The 22,591-nt window shown below is 39.0% G+C and overlaps 1 protein-coding gene and 1 long non-coding RNA gene across 2 annotated transcripts in view; one reads left to right on the top strand and one right to left on the bottom strand.

The window, feature by feature from the left end:
* The window catches only part of TMTC2 (transmembrane O-mannosyltransferase targeting cadherins 2), a 438,482-nt gene that overhangs the window by 158,898 nt on the left and 256,993 nt on the right, over positions 1-22,591 (top strand). The window contains exon 2 of the mRNA XM_037847587.1: positions 20,061-20,631. Coding sequence (XP_037703515.1) covers positions 20,061-20,631 — 571 coding nt within the window. The remainder of the gene's footprint in view (positions 1-20,060; positions 20,632-22,591) is intronic.
* On the bottom strand, positions 11,008-20,554 carry LOC119543011. The gene is made up of 3 exons (XR_005218508.1): positions 20,173-20,554; positions 14,427-14,527; positions 11,008-11,519 (listed from the first exon to the last, which is right to left on the bottom strand). It is a non-coding gene; the product is annotated as an uncharacterized LOC119543011 (long non-coding RNA).

Genomic DNA, 22,591 nt, shown 5'->3' with positions numbered 1-22,591 from the left:
ATTATAGAAAAATAGTGTGGCATTATTTTAATATGCTGTTTTGAAGTTGTAACTTGAAGACTAAGGATTTGGGTCAATAGAAAAGTCAATAAATGTGGAAGTCTCCATGGTGAAACCCCTTTCGTGTCAGACAGCTTTCCAGTACCTTGCACTAATTTAGCATCATTTAGACCTTTTAGCCTGTGCGTGTAGTTGCAAATAAATGGTGTGAGCCAAAGGGAATTGACTAAAACACAGTTGTGCTGCTTTATTGCTCATTATTCTTTCTTTTAGAGTATACTGAGTATATGTTTTTTTATCAGTAAAAGGGGCAAATGGCCTCCCCCTTGAAGGGATCTCACCACTGGAGACGCTGGAGTTGCAGAAGGAGCACTAGACCACCAGTCCAAAGATCTGATTTTTTCCTAATTCTGCTACATACACACTGTGCAGTGTTAGAGGAGACCCTTTATTTTCTTCACTAAAAAGATGGGGAAAGCATTTGTGAGATCACATAATGCCTATAAGAATCCTTTGAAAAGTAGAAAGTTCTATTCATACATTAGGTAATGGTGGTTATTATATAAAGTTATAAAGTTCCCCATCATTTTTTCCATCTCCGTTACCCATGTTGGGGGTTCAGATGGAATCACAAGATAAGATAGGATTATGCAACTAGTGCTGACTTGATTTTGGAGACAGCATTGGCATCATGATGTCAACACTTCTCAAAACTACTAATACACCATAATCAATGCAGAAATGATGTTAGTCCCCAAGTAGTTGTTTGTGAGCATGATACAGAGAGTGAAACTCTTGTTCTGTTTGAAAGTTAGGCTTTGGATTGAATGTACTTCCTACCCTGATGATCGTTTTCAACATGTGGCGCCTATTAAGCAGTGCTGGAGCTGGATTCACAGTTTAATGTGCTAACACTGCATCTGTTTCTACCCTGATGACAACACCTGGATCAGTTTAGAACTTATGTAGGAGTTTAAGATGTAGTATAGTTAATTTCTAAAACAACTGTTGATCTTTATATGTGTGAACCCCTTGGTCTTTCACATTCCAGACAATTCCACCGTTCCACTACCATTTGAACATACTTATACCTGTGTGTGCTTTCAGACTGGGAGATAAAAAACACATGCTTTCCCCTATGGGAGCTTTATTTTCACTTAAGTTCATCTGAGGGGTGACAATGATGAGGTTATTATTCTTTTTTTTTTCTTTCCTTTCAGGATGGATGGGAGGATGCCTTTATGTTGTATTCTTATAACCTTTATCAAATCTTCATCTAAAATGAATAGTTGATGGATGATTTTCCTTCCTGCTTTGTCAAAGCAGATGCGTATGTGCAGTCCAAGCCATTTATGATGCCATGAGTAAGTCATTGATGCCTCTTGGGAGCCCTGAAATGGACAGGCAGTAAAAATGAAAGAAAGGCAATTCTGTTACTGAGACTGTACGCCTTATCTGTGTGGCTGGCTGAGAGCAGAATGGCAGTTCACTGGAGCTTTGTAAAATGACTTTTCCCAATGACCTACTGCCTTTTAAAGACAGTGGAGCTTGGAGTTCCTTTTTAAAGTGGCACATCCCTTGGAGAGTTGTAGTACTCTTATATTCCCATCAGAAAAAATGAACCCCACCCCAGGTTGCCCTCAGAAGGGAAACCATTAGAAGGCAGGACCTATATAGCATTTAGGGATGCCTATTCTGTTATTCTCCTGAAGGCGGCTTTTAATGTTAGTTTTTCAATGTGAAAATCCATCTATTCTGAGTGGAGTGACCGTGACAGAGTACGTGATATAGCCTTTTTTTTAAACAAAGTGATCACATTTTTGATCTTAAACTCTTCTACATTGTGCTCTAGGCCATCACAAATTATACCCAACTCACTACCAACCTCCATAGGATTTATTTATCTGAGGAATGCAAAGAGGGCATTTTTTAATATTATGTTGACCTTTTTTTTTTATTAGCAATGATTCAAGAGGCTTAACATACATTGTCCTGTTTTTTAAAAGTTACTATGTTTGAGAGCAGTAATAGATGTGTATGTGTGATTGAAAATGCCTGGACTAATTCTTTCCCACTTTCATGTAAGAAAAAAATAGGCCTCGGGTTAATAGCTTAAAAAATTGTTTGCAGAGCATATTATGGTTGTTTTTTTAGAATCAATAATCTTTATTTAAAATGATCTTTACCAAAGCCCGGCTTTGGTGGTAGTGTGCAACTGTGGTCCTTCCAATGAGGCTTCTCTCCAGAATAGCCTAGTAAGGTGGTGAGCTGTGATATAAATCCTGTGAATTTTTTTTTTTTCTTGGCTGTTTTTTGATCACCTCAGTTAACCTTGCTGCCTTCCATACTCCCAGTAGAGTTAGATTTCAGTGAACATCATTCTTGTGCTGTTAAATTGGCTAAGAGGCTTAACTTATGATTAATACAGGAACAATTTCACATAGGTGCTAAGTGGAGGAGAGTGGGGCAAAGGCCCTGGAGAATAGGCTAAGAGAAACATTAAATGACAGCAGTAAGTGAATGCCAGATGTGGTAGTATTGACCAGTGATTCAGAAAAAAACTGCTCCTTTGTGGTGTCCAGGAAGATAAGGGAGGTGAATCATAACAAAAATCATTTGCTAAGCATCTGTCATGTGTCAGGCACCGTGCTATGGGATTAACACAGTTTACCTTTTTTAATTTTCACTAACACCAGTTTTTAGGTGAGAAAACTGAAACATATAGATAGTAAGTACAGAAGGAGGATTTGAACCAAGATTTGGCTAACACTAAAGCATGTGAGTGTGTATGTGTGTGTGTGTGTGTATGTATGTATGTATGTGTGGATTTTAGGAGTTGCTTCCAATAACAGATGAATGTAATTTTTTTATTTTTTTTTTTACGGATTGGAATGTAAAATTAGGTAAGTTTTGCTTAGATTCCTCTGATTAAATGCCATTTTCCATTCTTATATACTTAGCCTTGTGAATTTATTTAGCATGGTACTTGTATGTCAATTTCTTTTTCTTTTATTGGCAATGGCCATTTTAGTGAAGGCAGTGATAGGATTGGATAAAAATGATCCTGTGGTCCTTGTTTTGGGATTTGCGAGATTAGCTGATTTAGGAGTCGGATATATTCAGTGCTCAGGAAGGGACACTACTTATATCCCACTGCTCCAAGTTTGGGAATTTTGTTGCCAGCCAAAGGGCAAATATACCATCCTTAAGATTCTACTATAATTGAAGGGGATGTTGATTCTTCATAATTTGCCTTTTCATGATATGACATTTGAAAGTGCTGAACATTTTCATTCAACATTCAGCATATATATATTGGGTACCTATCATGTACCAGGTATTGTGATTTATTTAAGCAAAGTGTCTGAACTCCCTAAAGTTTAATTTATTTCTTGTTTATTGAAGTTGGGTCAAGAAAGGACATCTAGATTAGAAAGTACTTGTAGTTTTCTAATGCTGCTGGAATGCAAAACACCAGAGAGGGATTGGCTTTTATAAAAGTGGGTTTATTACACAGTTGCAGTCTTAAGGCCGTAAAGTGTCCAAGGTAACACATTAGCAATCGGGTACCTTGACTGGAGGATGGCCAATGGTGTCTGGAAAACCTCTTTTCCCGGTATGTTCCTCTATAGGCTGCAGTTCCTCAAAAATGTCACTCTTAGTTGCTCTTGGGTTGTTTGCCCTCTCTTAGCTTCTCCAGAGCAAGAGTCTGCTTTCAACGACCGTCTTCAAACTGTCTCTCATCTGCAGCTCCTGTGCTTTCTTCAAAGTGTCCCTCTTGGCTGTAGCTCCTCTTCAAAAGGTCACTCTCAGCCGCACTGAGTTCCTTCTGTTTGTCAGCGCATTTATATGGCTCCACTGATCAAGGCCCACCCTGAATGGGTGGGGCCACACAGTCATGGAAATATGTCATCAGAGTTATCACCTACAGTTGGGTGGGGCACATTTCCATGCAAACAACCTAATCCAAACGTTCCAGCTTAATCCCAACTAATATGTCTACCCCACAAGATTGCATCAAAGACTGTGGCACAGTACTATATCTTGGGATGCCAATATATTTTTTAAATGTGATTTTATTGAGATATATTCATATACCATACAGTCATCCAAAGTGAACAATCAGTTGTTCACTGTGTCATCATATAATTGTGCATTCATCATCACGATCAATTTTTGAACATTTTCAATACTCCAAGAAATAAAAATGAAAATAAGAATAAAAATACATGTAAAAGTATGAAAGAACACCCAAAACATCGCATACTCCTTTTCCCCACCTATCATTCATTTACTTTTTTGTCCCCCTTTTTTCTACTCATCTATCCATAGACTGGATAAAGGGAATGTGAGCCACAGTGTTTTCACTATCACACAGGCATACCATATAAATTATATAGTTATACAATCTTCAAGATACAAGAATCAAGGATATTGGATTGCAGTTCAACAGTTTCAGGTATTTCCTTCTAGCTGTTCTAGTACACTAATAACTAAAAAGGGATATCTGTAAAATACATAGGAATAACCTCCAGAGTGACCTCTCGACTCCATTTGAAATCTCTCAGCCACTGAAATTTTATTTTGTTTCATTTCTCTTCCCCCTTGTGGTCAAGAAGGCTTTCTCAATCCGACAATGCCAGGTCCAGGTTCATTCCCAAGAGCCATGTCCCACGTTACCAGGGAGATTTATACCCCTGGGAGTCATGTCCCATGTAGGGGGGAGGGCAGTGAGTTTACCTGCAGAGTTGGCTTAGAGAGAGAGGCCGCATCTGCGGCAATGAAAGAGGTTCCATGGGGGTGACTCTTGGGCACAATTATAAGTAGGCTTAGCCTCTCTCTCCCTCTCTTTTTAAATTCAGTTTTGTTGAGATATATTCACATTCCATACAGTCATCCATGGTGTAAAATCAGCTATTCACCATACCATCGTATAGTTGTTCATTGATTACCCCAATCTATTTTTGAACGTTTTCCTTACACCAGAAAGAATAAAAATAAGAATAAAAAATAAAAGTAAAAAAGAACACCCAAATCATCCCTCCATCTCACCCTATCTTTCATTTAGTTTTTGTCCCCATTTTTCTACTCATCCATCCATACACTGGATAAAGGGAGTGGGATCCACAAGGTTTTCACAATCACACTGTCACCCCTCGTAAGCTACATAGTTATACAATTATCTTCAAGAGTCAAGGCTACTGGGTTGCAGTTTGATAGTTTGAGGTATTTCTAGCTATTCCAATACACTAAAACCTAAAAAGGGATATCTATATAGTGCATAAGAATGCCCACCAGAGTGCCCTCTCGACTCCATTTGAAATCTCTCAGCCACTGAAGCTTTATTTCGTTTCATTTCGCATCTCCCTTTTGGCCAAAAAGATGTTCTCAATCCCACGATGCCAGGTCCAGATTCATCACCGGGAGTCATATCCTGCATTGTCAGGGAGATTTACAGCCCTGGGAGTCGGGTCCCACATAGAGGGGAGAGTGGTGAATTCACCTGCCAAGTTGGAATGCCAATACATTTTAATGAGAGTAAGTATCCCTTTTTCTTCTAATTCTTGGATAAGCTATTTCTTGCCTTCCATGACAAATTAGAGAGTTGTTGGTGGTTTGTGGACCAAATATTTTGGCACTTTTTGTAGTCTCATCTGTGTTAGTTTTAAATTAGAGTGTTTTCCTCCTTCGCTAGTGTTTTCCATCAGGGCTTATAGATTTTTGCACCCAAAAAGACTTTCTGATTTAGCTGTGAGGCTGATTTTATTGTAGGGATGTCTGTATATCCTGTCATCACAGGCAGCCTTGGTGAAACTTCCCATGTTTTGCATGTGTGTTGCTGCAGTATGTTCAAAGTCTGATCTTTCTCAGATGTATGTGTGTGTGTATAACTATTTTATAGCTGAAAAGGGATGCAGGCAGGCAAACTTTCTTCCAGGATATGTTTTCTATTATATTTTCTAATATGAAATTATAGGTTCGTTTGTGGCTTTCTTAAAGCTGCCTTTTTCACTTGTCATTTGAAGACAACTAACACCTTCCTTTGACTCAGTTTTCCAAGATTCCTTAGTGTTAAAAGAAGACTTTCTTTTTGAAATGCAGAATTAAAATAATATGGTACAGAAGCATTTTTTAATAGCTTCATTGAGTCTTGAGGGCAGATATATGGATTCCAGACAAAATGCAATAATAGATTAGGATTTTACTTTTAAATGGTCTTACCAACACTTCTCCTGGAGACTTATTATACATGTGGAAGAGCAGAGGCTGCCTTGAAGGTTAAATGGAGTAGGTTGGAGAACAGGGCTCAACTCCTATCTGTGACTCTTATTAAGTGTGTGCTCTTCTTTAACAAACTTAACCCCTTCAGCTGGAGTTTCCTATTTTATAGCGTTGTGAGGATAATGTATATGTTCTTTCTAAACTTCACCAGTCTCAACGTAAATGTGAAATAACACGTATTCTATTATGTATGTTTAGTTACCTTTGATGCCTCAGTGTGAGGGCTCCACTGGCATGGTCAGGCCTTTTTTTTTTTTCTCTAGTAGAGAACCTAGACCAATCCTGGAAGATCTGAGAATAAGATACCTCTTAAAATTCTATTTATACTTGCAAAGCATTCAACCCGTCATCAAAAATGGAACAGCAGACATAGTATGAGAGAAACATGGCCTCCATGTGAATTCCTTGAAACTCTGAAGGACATATGGGATAGGGTATATAAATTATATTTGACTTTCTTTATGGTGAAGTAGGGAGAACATTAAGACAAGGAGTTGAGACATGGATTCTAGTGTGGACTCTGATCTTTACCGATCCCATGTGTTTTAGTTTGCTAATGCTGCAGAATGCAAAACACCAGAGATGGATAGGCTTTTATAAAATGGGGTTTTATTTCACTACACAGTTACAGTCTTAAGGCCACAAAACGTCCAAGGTAACACATCAGTAATCGGGTACCTTCACTGGAGATGGCCAATGGCGTCCGGAAAACCTCTCTTAGCTGGGAAGGCACATGGCTGGCGTCTGCTCCAAAGTTCTGGTTTCAAAATGGCTTTCTCCCGGGATGTTCCTCTCTAGCAAGCTTGCTCTTCTTCAAAACATCACTCCCAGCTGCACTCTCTTTACTCCCCCCAAGTTAGCTCATTTATATAGCTCCACCGATCAAGGCCCACCCCGAATGGGTGGGGCCACGCCTCCATGGGAACATCTCATCAAAATTATCACCGACAGCTGGGTGGGGCACACTCCAAGCAAATCTAACCAACACCAAAACTTCTGCCCCACACAAGACTACAAAGATAATGGCATTTGGGGGACACAATACATTCAAACTGGCACATTCCACCCCCTGGAACCCAAAATGACATTATCTCTCCAAATACAAAATACATTCATTTCACAAAAACTTAAATCATTTCAGTAACAAAAGTTAAGTACAAAATCCCATCAAAATCAGTTTAGGCTTGGTCAGTTCTAAGGCATAATTCCCCTCTAGCTGTGGATCTGTGAACCTAGAACAAGTTATGTGCTTCCAATACACAAAGGAGAGACATTCATAGGACGAACATTTCCATTGCCATAAGGAGAAACAGTAAGGAAAACAGGGTTAACAGGAGCAAAACAGTTCCTAAAACCCACAGGACAAAGTCCATTAGATTTCAAAGTCCGAGAGTCATTTCCTTGGGGCTTGAGAGAGTGGGAGCCTAACCCTTCCCAAGGGCCTTTTCGGCAGCCCGTTCCTCTCCAAACACTTAGGTGAGTGCTCCAACATTTCCACACATTGGGGAGACCACCTTCTCGGCCCCACCCTCCTCAAACATCGGGGCAGCTCCCGGATTCCCTTCCATCTCCGGGGCACACGCTCAACCCCTTCCGAACAGTGTGGTGGCAGCCAGGCTCTCCCCAATTCCCTGGAAATGTGCTCCACCCTCTTTGGGACCTGAGGTGGCAAAACTCTTCCAGAGCATCGAGGCGGAAAGCCCGCCCTCAACCTCCAGGGCAAACTCACCCTTTCCATGCATGTGGGCTGCTCCGTTCTCCCAGCCCTAAACCTCTTGACTCCAGACCTCAACCTCCATGGCTCTGTCTTTGAAGAAATTTTTCCTTTAATTTTTTCCTTGTCTGTCTCCTCCAGTCCAGACCAGCAATGGCTCCGTCTATAAAGATCTCGCAAAAATTCTGTTGGCTTTGCATGAAGCATGCAGGGGTCAAAGCCATCAGACAATAGGAGTTTCCACAAATCCTTTCTGCTTAACTCCTTATCCAATCTTGGCTTGTCCTCAGGTTGGGCTGTAGCTTCTGGGATTCTACCCACTGGAAGCCCGTAATTTTCCAAGCCATCAACTTCTGGTTTCTTTGAACCCAAGAGTTCAGTTCTAAGTTTATCTCTCTCTGCTCGCATTTTACTATAAGCTGCAAGGAGAAGCCAGGATACGTCCTCCACACGTAGTCTGGAGATCTCCTCAGCTAAGTATTCCAAGTTGTTGCTTCCAGATTCTTCCTTCCATCTGACACCAGGACTCAATTTTGCCAAATTCTCTGCCACTTTAAAACAAGGATCGCCTTTCTTCCAGTTTACAACAACACATTCACCATTTCTGTTCAAGGCCTCATCAGAAGTATCTTTAAAGTCCATATTTCCACTAACAGTCTCTTTAAAGCAGTTTTGGCCTTTTCTATCAAGCTCCTCACAATTCTTCCAGAATCTTCCCCTTATCCACTTAAAAAGCCGTTCCAACATGTTTGGTATTTGCAGACTCAGCAGCAAAAGCACCCCACTTCTCTGGTACCAAAATCTGTCTTAGTTTGCTAATGCTGCAGAATGCAAAACACCAGAGATGGATAGGCTTTTATAAAATGGGGTTTTATTTCACTACACAGTTACAGTCTTAAGGCCACAAAACGTCCAAGGTAACACATCAGTAATCGGGTACCTTCACTGGAGATGGCCAATGGCGTCCGGAAAACCTCTCTTAGCTGGGAAGGCACATGGCTGGCGTCTGCTCCAAAGTTCTGGTTTCAAAATGGCTTTCTCCCGGGATGTTCCTCTCTAGCAAGCTTGCTCTTCTTCAAAACATCACTCCCAGCTGCACTCTCTTTACTCCCCCCAAGTTAGCTCATTTATATAGCTCCACCGATCAAGGCCCACCCCGAATGGGTGGGGCCACGCCTCCATGGGAACATCTCATCAAAATTATCACCGACAGCTGGGTGGGGCACACTCCAAGCAAATCTAACCAACACCAAAACTTCTGCCCCACACAAGACTACAAAGATAATGGCATTTGGGGGACACAATACATTCAAACTGGCACACCATGGTTTGGGCAGGGCCATTAACTTCCCTGGGCCTTGAGAAGTAATCTTACTGACAAGGTTGTGATGAGGACTGAAGAAAGTCATGAACATGAGCAAATGCTGTAAAGTGTGAAAGCACTATACAAATGCAAGCTGGTATTATAACATGAATACCTGTGAGGAATACACTGGCAACATGTGCAAAATTTTATATCAAAAAGGCAAAGGATCATTGCAAACTTTTGGCCAAAATAAACTTCTTGGCCAATATGTTTGGCTGAATAGAGGCATGGATAAAGAAAGGTGATTTGGTTAAGGCTCCATTCAGAGAATGCAGCTGGAGTTAGGCTAACAGATAAGCCAAACATCTGGATAATGCAACACAAATTTCTTCACACCCCAGTGCTCATTTTCTGCATTGAGCCTGCTAGTTTCTCCTTTTTTTTTTTTAGTAACATTTATGGTCTGGCAGTGCTCAGTGAATTCGCAGACAGTGGTTGTAGTCAGAAGATTCTTTTCCTATTTACCTTAAGTGAAGATTATGACTCCTTCTCAAGGATGATTTTTTAATTTAAGTTAATGCTTGAGTAGTTGTGGAAATTACCATGAACTTTAGTATATCTGTTCTGAAATTTGTATAGCATATTTACATATGAGGGCAAGTATTTAACTGACTGTTCTTAGCTTATGATGCCAACCTGTATAAAAAGGGTGTCTGGATAATCAAATCCTTAAGCACAAAGATTACATCTTTTGTTTTGTAAAAACACACAGGACACTGCCATGTACAGAATAGGTGTTTTTGTAGTCTGATGGTTACCCTTGTGTTTTCTTTCTTGTAATCTAGTGTCTAGTAGAACCCATTTGTTTTTGAAAGAGTTGAACTTCATAAAGCAGTATAATCTTGCATTCATTTTGCCTCTTAAAACCAAACATTTGGAGTATTTTAATGTAGAAAAATTAAACATAAGGAACCACTCTTGCTTTGTATCATATCATTAATGCTTGAGACTCCATTGAAAGAGAAACATAATATGATATGTAAAAAAAAAGAAGCAAACAAAAACCAAAAACCTTTTTTTATAGCTCTGAATTTATGAAAACCTATGGAACTGACTGAAATTCATAAACTAGCATACCAAGGTGGTTCATATACTTGAGTTAACTTTTGGGAGTGAAAAAGCTTAATATTGCCTCTTCTGGTACTTAGTAATTTCAAGTCTTGAAAATTAGGAAAGAGTACCTTCCTTAAGCTTTTAAGTTGAGATTCAATTTCATAAGTGAGAAGGTGTATGGTAACATTTTATTGTCTTAGAATGGCATGATTTGTATATAGGAACTAAATAATTTTGTAGAAAATAGTAATATTGTTTTTCATCATGCAAATTGCAAGACAGTGAAAAATATTTCAGGTTGTTAAGGAGCTAATAATTAAGGTAGAGGATTCTTATAATCAGTGAAATTAAACGTTTGGAGTATGGTATTCCTGATATTTTCAAGCTGTTAGATTTTGCTTTGATTTTACAAAATAATTTTCATATAAATACATTTAAAAACATACTTAGGTAACTGCAAGTTTTGAGTTTAAATAGCTTTTAAATGGATCATTAATTAGTTTTCAGATCACTTAAAATTTTTTCTTGGTTATTTCTTATAGAAATTATGACAGTGGCAGCACTGATTTCTCTGGGGAACTAAAGATGCATAAAAATATTTAGCCAATGCCCCTCCTTCTCATTTTCTCCCACTAAGAGTGGAGAGTGTCTGGGCAAGGTCTTGACATGAGGTGAGGACAGAGCTGTCTCGTTCAGAGATGCCCTATGAGAGGGACTTGCCAGTAGCTCTAGGGCTTAGTTCAGATGCAGGTGGACCACATTTAATCAGAATTTTAATTTTTTTTTGTCTTTTCTTTGGTTGGGTGCCTGGTTGGAATGGGGAAGGGTGGTGTGGCAGATGTAGCTCATAAAACTTCTCAATGGGTTATGGGTCAGCACCTGGGGAAAACTTCCAGCGGGAAGGTAGAGGGATCCACTAGGCATATTCCTTTAGATGAACTGTTGAGCAAGACTTACCTTCTCCCTGTCCCTTGATTGTCTGAGAACAGGCCTTTTTTTTTGTTACTTCCTGAGGTCTCTTTTCATTCAGCATCTTCAGGGTGGCAATTTATTAAGTGCAATTGCTTATGAAGTCATTAGCTCTGCCCTTGAAGGGTTTACAATCTAGTCGGGGGAGATTAAGATGGAAACAAGTGAGTTTGGCAAAGTGTGACAGGTAGATGCATGGCTAAATCACAGTGCCTTCATTTCCACAGGGACTTACAAACCCAACGCTAACCCTGACAGTTCAGTTCTCCATACTGAAATTTATTTACCCTACCTTCAATTCCTCTAGGAATCTAAAAGCTATCACTTACCCCAAAACTAAGGCTCTAGATGTTATAGTATTTCTCATTCCCCTACCCTAACAGGCAAGTATTTGCATAATAACTGGAGGTTTCTAAATATAATGGCCTATCCCTAAAGAGGGACTCTAATGAAGGGATAATAGGTTAAGTGGCTCATGAATACCAAAGACATTTGGGTAAGCCAATTAACCTGATAGCTTTTCACAGTTAATTATCATCGGGTGAGCGGAAGTTAGTGCCCAGAGTGAGTGAACTACTTTTAGATGAAAGTGATAATTCCCTGCATGCTTAAAACAATCCAGAAATTTTCCTAAAGGTGAATGCAGGTTATCTTAAGTGCCGATCATCTCTAATTAGAATGCAGTTCATTATATATGTATTGACTGCCTACTGGTGTGATAGGCTTCGAAATATAAATAATATGCATTTGTCTACTCCTAAGAAGTTAACGGTGGATTGGGGAGATAAAGTAGGTTTCAGCAGGACAACAGCTGTATCAAACCTGGAGACCACCGGGGAGACTGATACCCAGCCAAATTCCTCTCCATCTTACAAAGGACTAAAGTACAAGATAGAATCATACCAGTTATTCCTGCCACTCTATCCCTCAAACTTCACTCCAGCCAAACATACCTATTGTATTTTCAGATCTCAAATTTATCACACATTCTTCTGCCCCCGTGTCTTTGAAAACATTGACCATCTTCCTGGAAACATCTCCACAACTCATTCACCTTCTGTATACGTCAATATGCTTTCCTCTAGGAAGCATTTGACCCTTTTAAGACTATTAGGAGTCTGCTCTGTGTTCTACCATAGCACTCAGTTCTTTGTGTTAGAGTAGTATTTATCACACTGCCGTGACATTGCCTGTATACTTACTTGCCTTTTCTACTAGATTGAGTGCTTCAAGTCAGGGTGTCTATTTTGCTCACCATTGTATCTGCAGTGCCTTTCACAAGTGCTTAGTCCATTACTGAATGAGTGAGTGAGTGAGTGAGTGAGTGAATAATTTTCTTGTGACAGAACCAGTCCTTTTTAGTGGACAATGATTTTCAATATGTGATGGAAGGGAGAATATTAAAATCACCTGTGGCCCATTTTCAAAGCATACATTTCCTCCTACTCCTTCGGATATGTCTCCCATGTCTCTTTCCATTTCAGATCCCTGTTAATTGTAGTAAGGAATCATTGCTATAGTGAGGATGTGCCATATGCTCTGAGTCAAAATTAAGAATATCTTGCAAAAATAACTAGGAAAGGCTTTGAGGAGACAGTGGCTTCAGAAATTAGCATTGGGGGTTGAAGAGTATTTGGACACATGTAACTGGTTGAAAGATGGCAATGCAGGCAGAGGAAGAGAAGAAATAGTTGGAGCAAAGGCATAAAGGCTGGAAAGTCTGGCTGACATTAGAGTGCATATGGAGAAGTAATGGGAGAAGATTGGCCCAGAGGTCATAATGGGAGGAGGGCAGAAGGGAACGACTTCACAGCTGGGCTGTGAAGGGTATATTTATTATGGGAAGAAATAGGGCATGATGAGGGAATTTTTTTTGGAGGGGAGTCGTGATGTTAAAGTTACATTTCAGGAAGTCTCTCTATTCACAGCATATGTAATGGATCAAAGAAGGAATGAAAGCAGGCAGGGATAACTATTTCATACAGTTTAGCAAATATTTATTATGTGTGTAATATGTGTTGGGCACTGGGAGAAAACATATGACATAATTCCTTTCCTGAGGATACTTATAGCTAATGGTACAAAGAGAAAATGAATAGGCAGTTTTAATAAGCATGCTAAGCAGTGCAAGTAGGAAATAATTTAAGCCTGAAGAAGGGTAGTAGAAAAGGGAAGTTAGAGGTGGATTTAGGGGAAACTTGTGAGTTGGATTTTCTCTGAGGTCCTAATGACTTTCAAATGTCTTTAGCCAATTTAAAAGTAGACATAGGTGCAAAGGGAGAAGGATACTTCCTGTCTGACCTTGATGTCAGTGACTAGAAAAATGATGGTACTTAATAAGAGGCATGTATGAGAAGGAAAAGGTTTATGGGAGAAATTAGTTTGGATTCATGTTGAAAGGGCAGCTACCAATGTTATGTGGTATTTACACCATGCTATATTATTTAGGGCTCTTTTTGTTGCCAATGTCAGAATAACATTCAAACTTGCATGTGACTAAAGTGCATTTATTGGCTTCATTAATAGTGTTGCCTTCAGGCATGACTGGATGCCACTACACTAGGAAATTCTCCAACGCCTCTTTGATCTGTGTTCTTTTGTGTTGATTTCATTCTCAGACCCTGTCTTCTGAGAAACCTCTAAAAGAGACCCTTTCCTAGGGGATTATTGGGGCCATATTGACTCTGTTTGGCCTGGCTTGGCCCTAAATCAACTGTTGTGGTCAGGGATGGGCCAGTAATACGCCAGATCTTAGGATGGCCTTTCATCAGGGAGTGAGGGTGGCCTCACCCAATCCCATAGACCAAGTGAGAGTGTATGTAGGCTGTTTCTAAAGGAAAAAGAGGGAACTGTTAATAGAAGAAGGGGGCTTTCAGAAATAGCAAGTGTCCATTACAGAGGCTATGTAATTTTCAAACATCTTAAAATAACATTGCCTCATTTTATTTTCGCCACAATCTTTTGAGAGAAGCACTATTATCCACAAATCATAGATAAGGAAGCTGAGATTTAGGAGAATCTAACTGGTCAAAGGTAACACACCTGGTGTTAGTAGACGACCCAGGATTTCACTTTCCTCCTTTAAGTAGTTTTTCTTCCATTCAGGTGCAGTTAGATGTGCAGGTTCATGACCAACACCCCGGCTGAAAGTATAGATGGAGAAGACAAGTCTTGAGTTGTAGTCATTGAAGGAGATGATCCCTGAGGTGGGAAGTTTAGAGAGAAAGTTTAGACAGAATCAGGTGAAAGACATCTACATTTAGGAGGAAAAATGTGAGACATGTTGGCCAAGGAGAATTCAAAATAGGTAGTAAAAAATAGAGGAGGGGAATGAAAATGTAATATGTTAAAGACCAAAGGAAATACTTCCTAATGCTTCTTATCTTTTTTTGATAGTGTCATTAAAGCTTAATGGAATTTAAGTGAAATACACATGACCATAATGCATAGATTTTGAAAGCAATAAATGTGAAACTAAGTTTGCATTGATGGCTAGCATCAGTTGTTTGGTACTGAAGGCAACACTATAATAATTAAAAATAATGGCAGCTAACATTTGTTACTTTTATTATAATAAATTTTATGTAATAGTATATAATGCATTCTATTATACAGAGCATTCTGTTACATTCTACGTATATACATTCTATTGCATATAACAATGTACTTTATACTTGGTAACTAATTTAATCCTGGCAGTGATCCTATGAGGCAGGTACAGTTATTATCCTTATTTTACAGTTAAGGAAACTGAGGTACAGAGACTTAAAATAATTCTGTGTGTGTTTCTAGTGTCTCACAGCCTGAATTTCAGTCCAGTTGGCTCCAGAGTCAGCCTTCTTAACCCCACCGCATTGCACTGTCCTTTCTGTGCATAGACAAGAATGTTTGGGTAGCACTGAGGCTGAGCAAGTTAACAAAGGCTATTCTTCTTGTTTCTTTTGTAGAACAAATTTCAACCCATTGTAAAAGTTTTTTTTTTTCTCTTTTTTAAATTTAAGGTTGCCTTTCAGCAGAACAATGGAAAGTGCTTCACAACAGTGTGCCATTTGACATTTGAACAATCTTAAGCATCATTCTTGCTCAGAGGGATTAATGTTCATCATTTCTGCGGGGGCTTGTGACTGAAAAGGCCAATAAGAAAAAATAGCAGCGAGAGAAACACACACAAGGACAGTTTAGATGGCAGTGTCACATCATTCATCAGTTTTACCGTAGCATTGGCCTTTGTCAGTATTTCCTAAAGGAAAACTCGTAAGGTAGCAAAAACAAAGAACCTCAAATGAACAGAACCCGGCATAGGTCAAGACCTCCTTGAAGACTTGAGAGAGTGGATCTTTTTTCTGCCTACAGTTGTTTCTTTTTACATCTGCTGCTCTGATTTTTCCCACCTTTCCTGGGGTGGAAAATTTCCTCATCCCCTCGTGTCTTTCTGAATTTCCAATACCAATGTACAGAAATAACATCAGACATGATATCAGCATGAAATTTTGCTTTGAGTTAAGGCTTTTCATTGGCTGAGAAACAGCTGAAGAGGTTTTACCATTTCCATTGTGGATTTGTGTAAGAAATGCAAATGGATGAAAATCTATTTTGCTTAGGGTTGAATCTTTACTTCTCTTTTAGCTGGCAGAATACTCAGATTCTGTTAAAGACCTTTCAGTCTGTATCTTTCCTAAAATGTAGTTTAGGTGGTGTAATGCATCCCTTATCACTGAATTTCATTTGACATGACTTACATGTTAAAGCCCAGTACAATTTAGATTTACAGTTTATTCTTTTGTCCTAATATTCATCGTTTAAATAAAATCCTGCCTAAGCAGATAGCAACCTATCAGGGAATTTTATCATTCTAAAGTCTCCCTTAGTATAGTATGCTTTGCATGTGGGTGAGGTGTTTCCTTCTCCTTCCATTTTCATTTTATTAACACTGGTTGCCTGTGACTTTTTTCTTACAATGTAAATTTAAGGCTGTGCCTCAAAGTTTTTTCTCATAATTAAATTATGGTTTTTAAAAATTTAGTTCTTTGTTTTGAGGCCCTCACTTTGTGAGAGTTAGATAAATAGTAGTATATCCTGTAGCTGCTTCAGGTTACTAGATTTATCACTGTGAATGTAAGAAATTACGGAAGTCTTTAACATATTTTTAAAAGTATGCTTTTTTTCCCCCCTCAAAAAACTCTATACCAAGTTGCTTATGGTACTGAACTAATAGCACGTAGAAAAGCTGGTTTGGGGAACATAGTTCTCCATCGTTTATGGAGCTGCCACGGTAAAGGTGAAATATTGTCCAAAATAAAATGTGCTTCTGAACTTTCCTCACTGTATTTAAAAGGCCACAGAATGCTTTGCCATTGAGTGGTACTGCTCTGACTTTGAAAGTGGGAGATACTGCACATTGATAGAGAAATCCACATCAATATCTAAGTTAATGTTTAGTGGAGGCCAGTTGGGCTTTCATTCTGAATTGCTTGAAATCAGCTCTCACTGACAACATTGTTGTTAGTAGGGAGTTTTTCATATTTCTTTTAAATTTTAATTATAACCCATCAAGTCTTAAGCAATTACTTCTGGGTTAGATTCTTGATGAATGTCATAGCAGGGTGTTTTCATTTAATGGATCCAGAATAACATGTTTCTAATGTTTTAAAAGCCAATTCATATGGAAATTCATTTAATACAGAGTCAATACATGGAGATTTGTAAAAATCAAAATCAAAACAGAAAATCAAACACCACTTTGATATAGTAGGTCTTCTCTTAACAAAGGATTTCACTTATGACTAGGTTCAACTGCCACTAGCTAACACCCAAAATATCACAGTTTAAACACTAGAGCAATTTATTTCTCATACTCAGGAAACAGGGAGAGAGGTACTCCCAAGGCCACCATGACAAGGACTTGATTTCCCTCAGTCTTATTCCTCCTCTCTGCTGTGTGTGGTTTCTAATCCTAAGGACACCTTAAGGCCAAGGTGGCTGCTAGAACTCCAACATCTGTGTTCCACTCAGCAGGAAGGAGGCGGCGGTAGAGGGGAAGAAGGTCAACCCTTTTCTTTTAAAGACACTTCCTGGAAGGACTCTATAGCACTCTGCTGTGTGCCATTGGTCAAAAATTAGTCACATGATCATATTTAGCAGCAGAGGAAGAGAGGAAATGGAGTCTTTTTTTTTTCCCCCAGATGGTCATAGTACCCTGCTAAAAATTAGAGTTGTATCAGTATGGAAACAGGAAGAATAGACATTAGGGAATAATTAATATCCCTACCATATTGAGTACTAAATTTTAAGACATGATTTTAACAAATCTTCTGCTTTTTTCCTTAACACTCAGAAAATATCAATTAGTTTTCATAAGTAAAGTATATAATATATGGTAAAAAGTCTTGAAGGTCTTTTGTACATAGTAGAAAATCAGCAACTACTGATTAATCTGTTTTAATTCTAAACCCCAAATGCAACTAATTTCAGAGGTTATGGGATTAAGCAGACCTTGACGAGGGGTGTTTTACAGATTGTACCCCATCTTTGTTTAATAATGAGAGAAGCAGCTAACACAGCAGAGATGTCACTCACTCTCAGGTCTCTGGAGCACTCATGTGTCTGTAAAGCCATGTTCTCTGTTTTTCTGCATAGAAGATAAATGAACAACTACAAGTGTTTCTTGAATGATTTCAAAGTCAAACTATTATTATAACAGAAACTGATGCTCAGAGATGTTAACTGGGAGGCAATTTAGAGGAGCAGTTGAAAACTATTACTGCCTAGTCATTTGATTTCACGTTGAACATTAGCCCTGCTCTTTTGACTGGCTGTGTCATCTTGGATGAGTTTTTTAAACTGTTTGAATCTGTTGCATTTCCTTGTTTTTGAAGTCAAACAGTAAATTTCATAGCTGGTACTCAGGAAAAATTTTCCCTCAGCTTTCTGAAACTGATTTTCAGTGATGTTCATATGGGAGTTTCAGGAGAGGAGGAGAGGGCCTTGGAAAGGAAAGTTTGTGGTGCCACTCATCCAAGTACCTGGGATTGCACCTTATTCCCATCAGAAGGCCGAATTTGTAAAGAGTCTAGGGGTAAAGCTCATCAGGGAGGCCTCCCTTTCTCAAAAGTTGAGCAACCCTCATCTCCAGACTGCTTTTTCCTTTCTAGCTCTGTGCCTCTGTTGTGTTCTTAAGTATAGAGACTAAAGATGCAAAAGACTCAAGATGCCATCTTGAAATGTAGGAGGTATGATGTCATAAGGCATGGATCCTCCAAACAGTTATTTATACACCACCTTCAACATTTGTAACTTACCCAAAAACACTGATATGTTGATTCCTTAATATTTTTCTTTATATTGACTTTAAAATTTTAACAACTTCATCCTGACCAAACATGTATGAAATTCAGCTTTAATGTTTAATTTTCTTTCTAATACACAGTAAAATAAATGGAACCACTAACATTTTTAAAAAATTTGCCTGTCTTCTGACATGCCACCAGTAGTATGTGGATCACATTTTGGGAAGCCCACATAGTAGAAAGAGCCTGAGCCCAAACCTCTATACTGCTATTTCCTACTTCTGTGACTTTGGGCCAGTTATTAATTAATCTTTCTCAACAATAATTTCCTCATCTGAGCAATGTAGATAATAATGTCTCCCTCATCAGTGTGGTTCTAAGGACTAAATGAGAAATTGTAGCCAAGGAGAACAGCAAGGTTCTTGGTGCATAGCAAATGCTCAGAAAATAATATGTTCTTCCTGAACTTCTGTTTGGAAATATCAGGTATGCCAATCTGGAATTATTAATTCTTGAAAGCAAGAGACAATGAGGTGCTAAAATGGTTGCTATAGAAGATAGTAAATACTGTGTGAGTTCAGAAGAGGGAAAGGACAAAGTTGACGAGAATGAAGGAGGAAGGGAAAGATTTGAGGGTGGGGCTTGGGGTGAGAGCCATTGTTTGTGTTCTATCCCTGGGCCCTTGCTACTCAAACTGTCCTCCAAGGACCAGCAGTATCTACATCACGTGTGAACTGGATAGAACTGTGGAATCTTTGGCTCTTACCAGAGCTACAAAATCAGAACCTGCATTTTAATGAGTTCCTCCATGTGATTTGTATGTATGAGAAACACTAATCTGGGTACTGATATCCTTTCTAAAATTTATTTCCAGGAGGAGGTAGTTCTCTCACTCTAAGCATATTCTCTGCATCAGCATCACCAGGAGCTATACTTTTTTAATAATGCAGATTTTTAGGCTACACATCCAACTGGGACCTGAGATTTCCATTTTTTTTTTGCCAGTAAAAATTATTTTCATGAACATTGGTTTGACAGCTGCCACACTAAAGCTTAAACCACTGACCAAAACTGCATTTATTCTTCAAAGATTTTTTGCATTCCAGCAAAGGAAAAAGTTTTAAGGAAAGAGATATACTAATTGTGGTTTTAAAAAGTGATTCAGGGGAGGCATTAGCGGGGGACAAAGGCATCTCTGAACTCAACCTGTGTGGAAAATCTTCTATAAGGGTGGCCTTGTTGCATTGATCTTGCCTGCCTGGAATCCCAACATGAAGCCCCATGGTAACAAATCTTCCAAGGAATACAGTACCTTAGCAATGTCATGTCTTGTCTTTTCTTTGTATTTTACATTTGATTATTATTATTTTTTTAACATTTTGTTTTTTAGCCGTGCTATCAAGACTAACCAAGACCTTCTCCCAGAAACTCCATGGACACACATTTTCTACAATGATTTTTGGGGGACTCTTCTAACTCACAGTGGCAGCCACAAGTCTTACCGGCCCCTCTGCACACTTTCTTTTCGCCTGAACCATGCCATCGGAGGGTTGAATCCCTGGAGCTACCATCTTGTCAACGTCCTGTTGCATGCGGCAGTCACTGGTCTCTTCACGAGCTTCTCCAAGATCCTCCTTGGGGACGGATACTGGACGTTCATGGCCGGCTTGATGTTCGCCTCACATCCCATTCACACGGAGGCAGTAGCAGGAATCGTGGGAAGGGCCGATGTGGGCGCCAGTCTCTTCTTTCTCCTCTCCTTGCTCTGCTATATTAAACACTGTTCGACAAGAGGCTACTCAGCCAGGACTTGGGGCTGGTTCCTAGGGACGGGACTGTGTGCAGGATGCAGCATGTTGTGGAAAGAACAAGGAGTGACTGTTCTTGCCGTTTCAGCAGTTTATGATGTCTTTGTCTTTCACAGGCTGAAAATGAAACAGATCTTACCTGCCATTTACAAAGTAAGTGATTGTTGGCTCTCGAGCATTGGATTACTGAGTAATCTCCTTGGTCCTCTGCCACCATTTAAAAAAGCAAATTTGTTCCTCTTCAAATAGCATTTAAAATGAGTTACTTTTTGATCTTTGGTAAGTGGAAGCTTCCTTTTGACCTTTCTCTACTAAGCTGCCTTTCAATCACTGATTGTTTTATTTCTCGGGTTTCTTGGCTTATTTTCATGATTTTTAAGGTGGTAGAAGAATAAGTTGCCTTGTAAAGAATGTGTGTCTTGTGACTATTCTCTATTTTCCTCCAAATTCTCTAGAATTCAATAAATTGCCTATAATGTGTGTTTATGAAAATACCACAGCTGATAATAGAGCTAGATGCTAGACTCTACAGAAGGGAAATCCTCTGCCATTTGTTAATATTACTTTTCCTGAGTTGACTTTGGAAAACAACCCCTCTGTGCAGTGTACTGGAAACTCAAATTCTTAAACAATGACTCATATTCACCTTTTCCTTGTTGTAGTGCATAAGAATAGAGAAGTCAAAACAGAAAGAGGTCATACATAGTTTTGCTCTGAGGTCAAATTTAGACCTTTCACCTGAGGGCTTAATATTTATCCTTCTGTATTCCTGTAGAGACTTCAAATGCAGTGTTGTTTGAATGTCACCAAAGCATGTTGGGACCTCCATATTCTTAAAGACAAGTGAATAATGTTACAGTGGAGTGTTAAGGGGAAGCAGTGGGGAGACAAGGGCATTTTGAGAAACTCTCTCCCTTCCCATCTTACCATCCTTTCTCATGCAGAGTAAATTCACCTTTGTGCTGACTTTCAGTATAGACACTGAAATTTGGGTAATGTTTGCAAACCTCTGTGCTATTTTAGGCCAACTCCTGCCTTCCTTTTGGACACTTCAGTGAGGATTATGGTTTTGGATACTTGCCCTGAGAAAGGCAGCAATTTATTCTGGTTTTGACTACCTTTTCTTCCCTCGATTTCCAATTTCACTTAAGATTGAAATGAAAAGAAATTGAAATAAAGAAAAAGAATTGAGGGAGATAGAAACCAAAACATTCATCCAAAAAAAAAAGGTGGTAATTTTTCCACCTGTTAGGCAGAGTAATCACTGCTGTGCTTCTGCTCTGTGGGGGAATGCATTACCTTTCCAGTTAGAATGCAATTATCAGGTGCTTGATGAAGTTCTTTTGTGATTTCAATTAAATGCTGAAACTTTAAAAGAAAACTCTTGAAAACAACATATGGTTTGAAAGTCGAGCCCTCAATTTCAAATCAATTTTACTTATTCTTTCAAGGAGATTTAGGGAGACGAATCTTCTCTTTTCCTTCCAAAATGATGTCATCAGCAATAACAAGCTTTCTTGTTTTTACTGGAAATATAAAGAAAATAAATATAATTCAATGTCCTCGTCCTTATTGAGGTTGTGATGTAGTTGACATTGCAGGATCTACTAGTAATAGATGAGTGTGGACAGTGGCTATTTGAGGGCTTCACACTGATAGTCTTTGACACATTGTGGTTTCTTATATAATATTTCCATTTTACCATCTCCTGAGTTAGGGTATTATTTTGATATGTCAACTCAGGACTTGCTTTTAAGGCATCATGAATCTTTTCAGTTCTTCAGGCATATTTTCAAGGACAGAATACAAAATTATTCATTGTTCATCTGAAATTAAAATTTTACTGGGCATCCTGTATTTTATCTTGCGGCCTTGCTTGTGTAATAGTGGCTTAAGAAAATGAGAAATGCCAGTAGTGAAGGAACCCCTCAGAACAGAAAGCATGAAGTTCCTTTGCTATAGGAATGAACTTCACACTGTTGAAAGTTCAGTGTCCTGAGAAGTTTCCAAATGGAAATTTGCCACTGCTTGTAGGGCCAGACAGCAGCAAGGGTAGTAGAAGGGACAGCAAGACACTTCATCCAATACTTGCTATCTCAGTTTAGCTATTTCT

This window comes from Choloepus didactylus, chromosome 8 (genome assembly GCF_015220235.1).
Source record: "Choloepus didactylus isolate mChoDid1 chromosome 8, mChoDid1.pri, whole genome shotgun sequence".
Classification (NCBI taxonomy): Eukaryota; Metazoa; Chordata; class Mammalia; order Pilosa; family Megalonychidae; genus Choloepus; species Choloepus didactylus.
The sequence above is the reverse complement of the archived record's forward strand: the minus strand, read 5'-3'. Positions and strand labels throughout refer to the sequence as shown.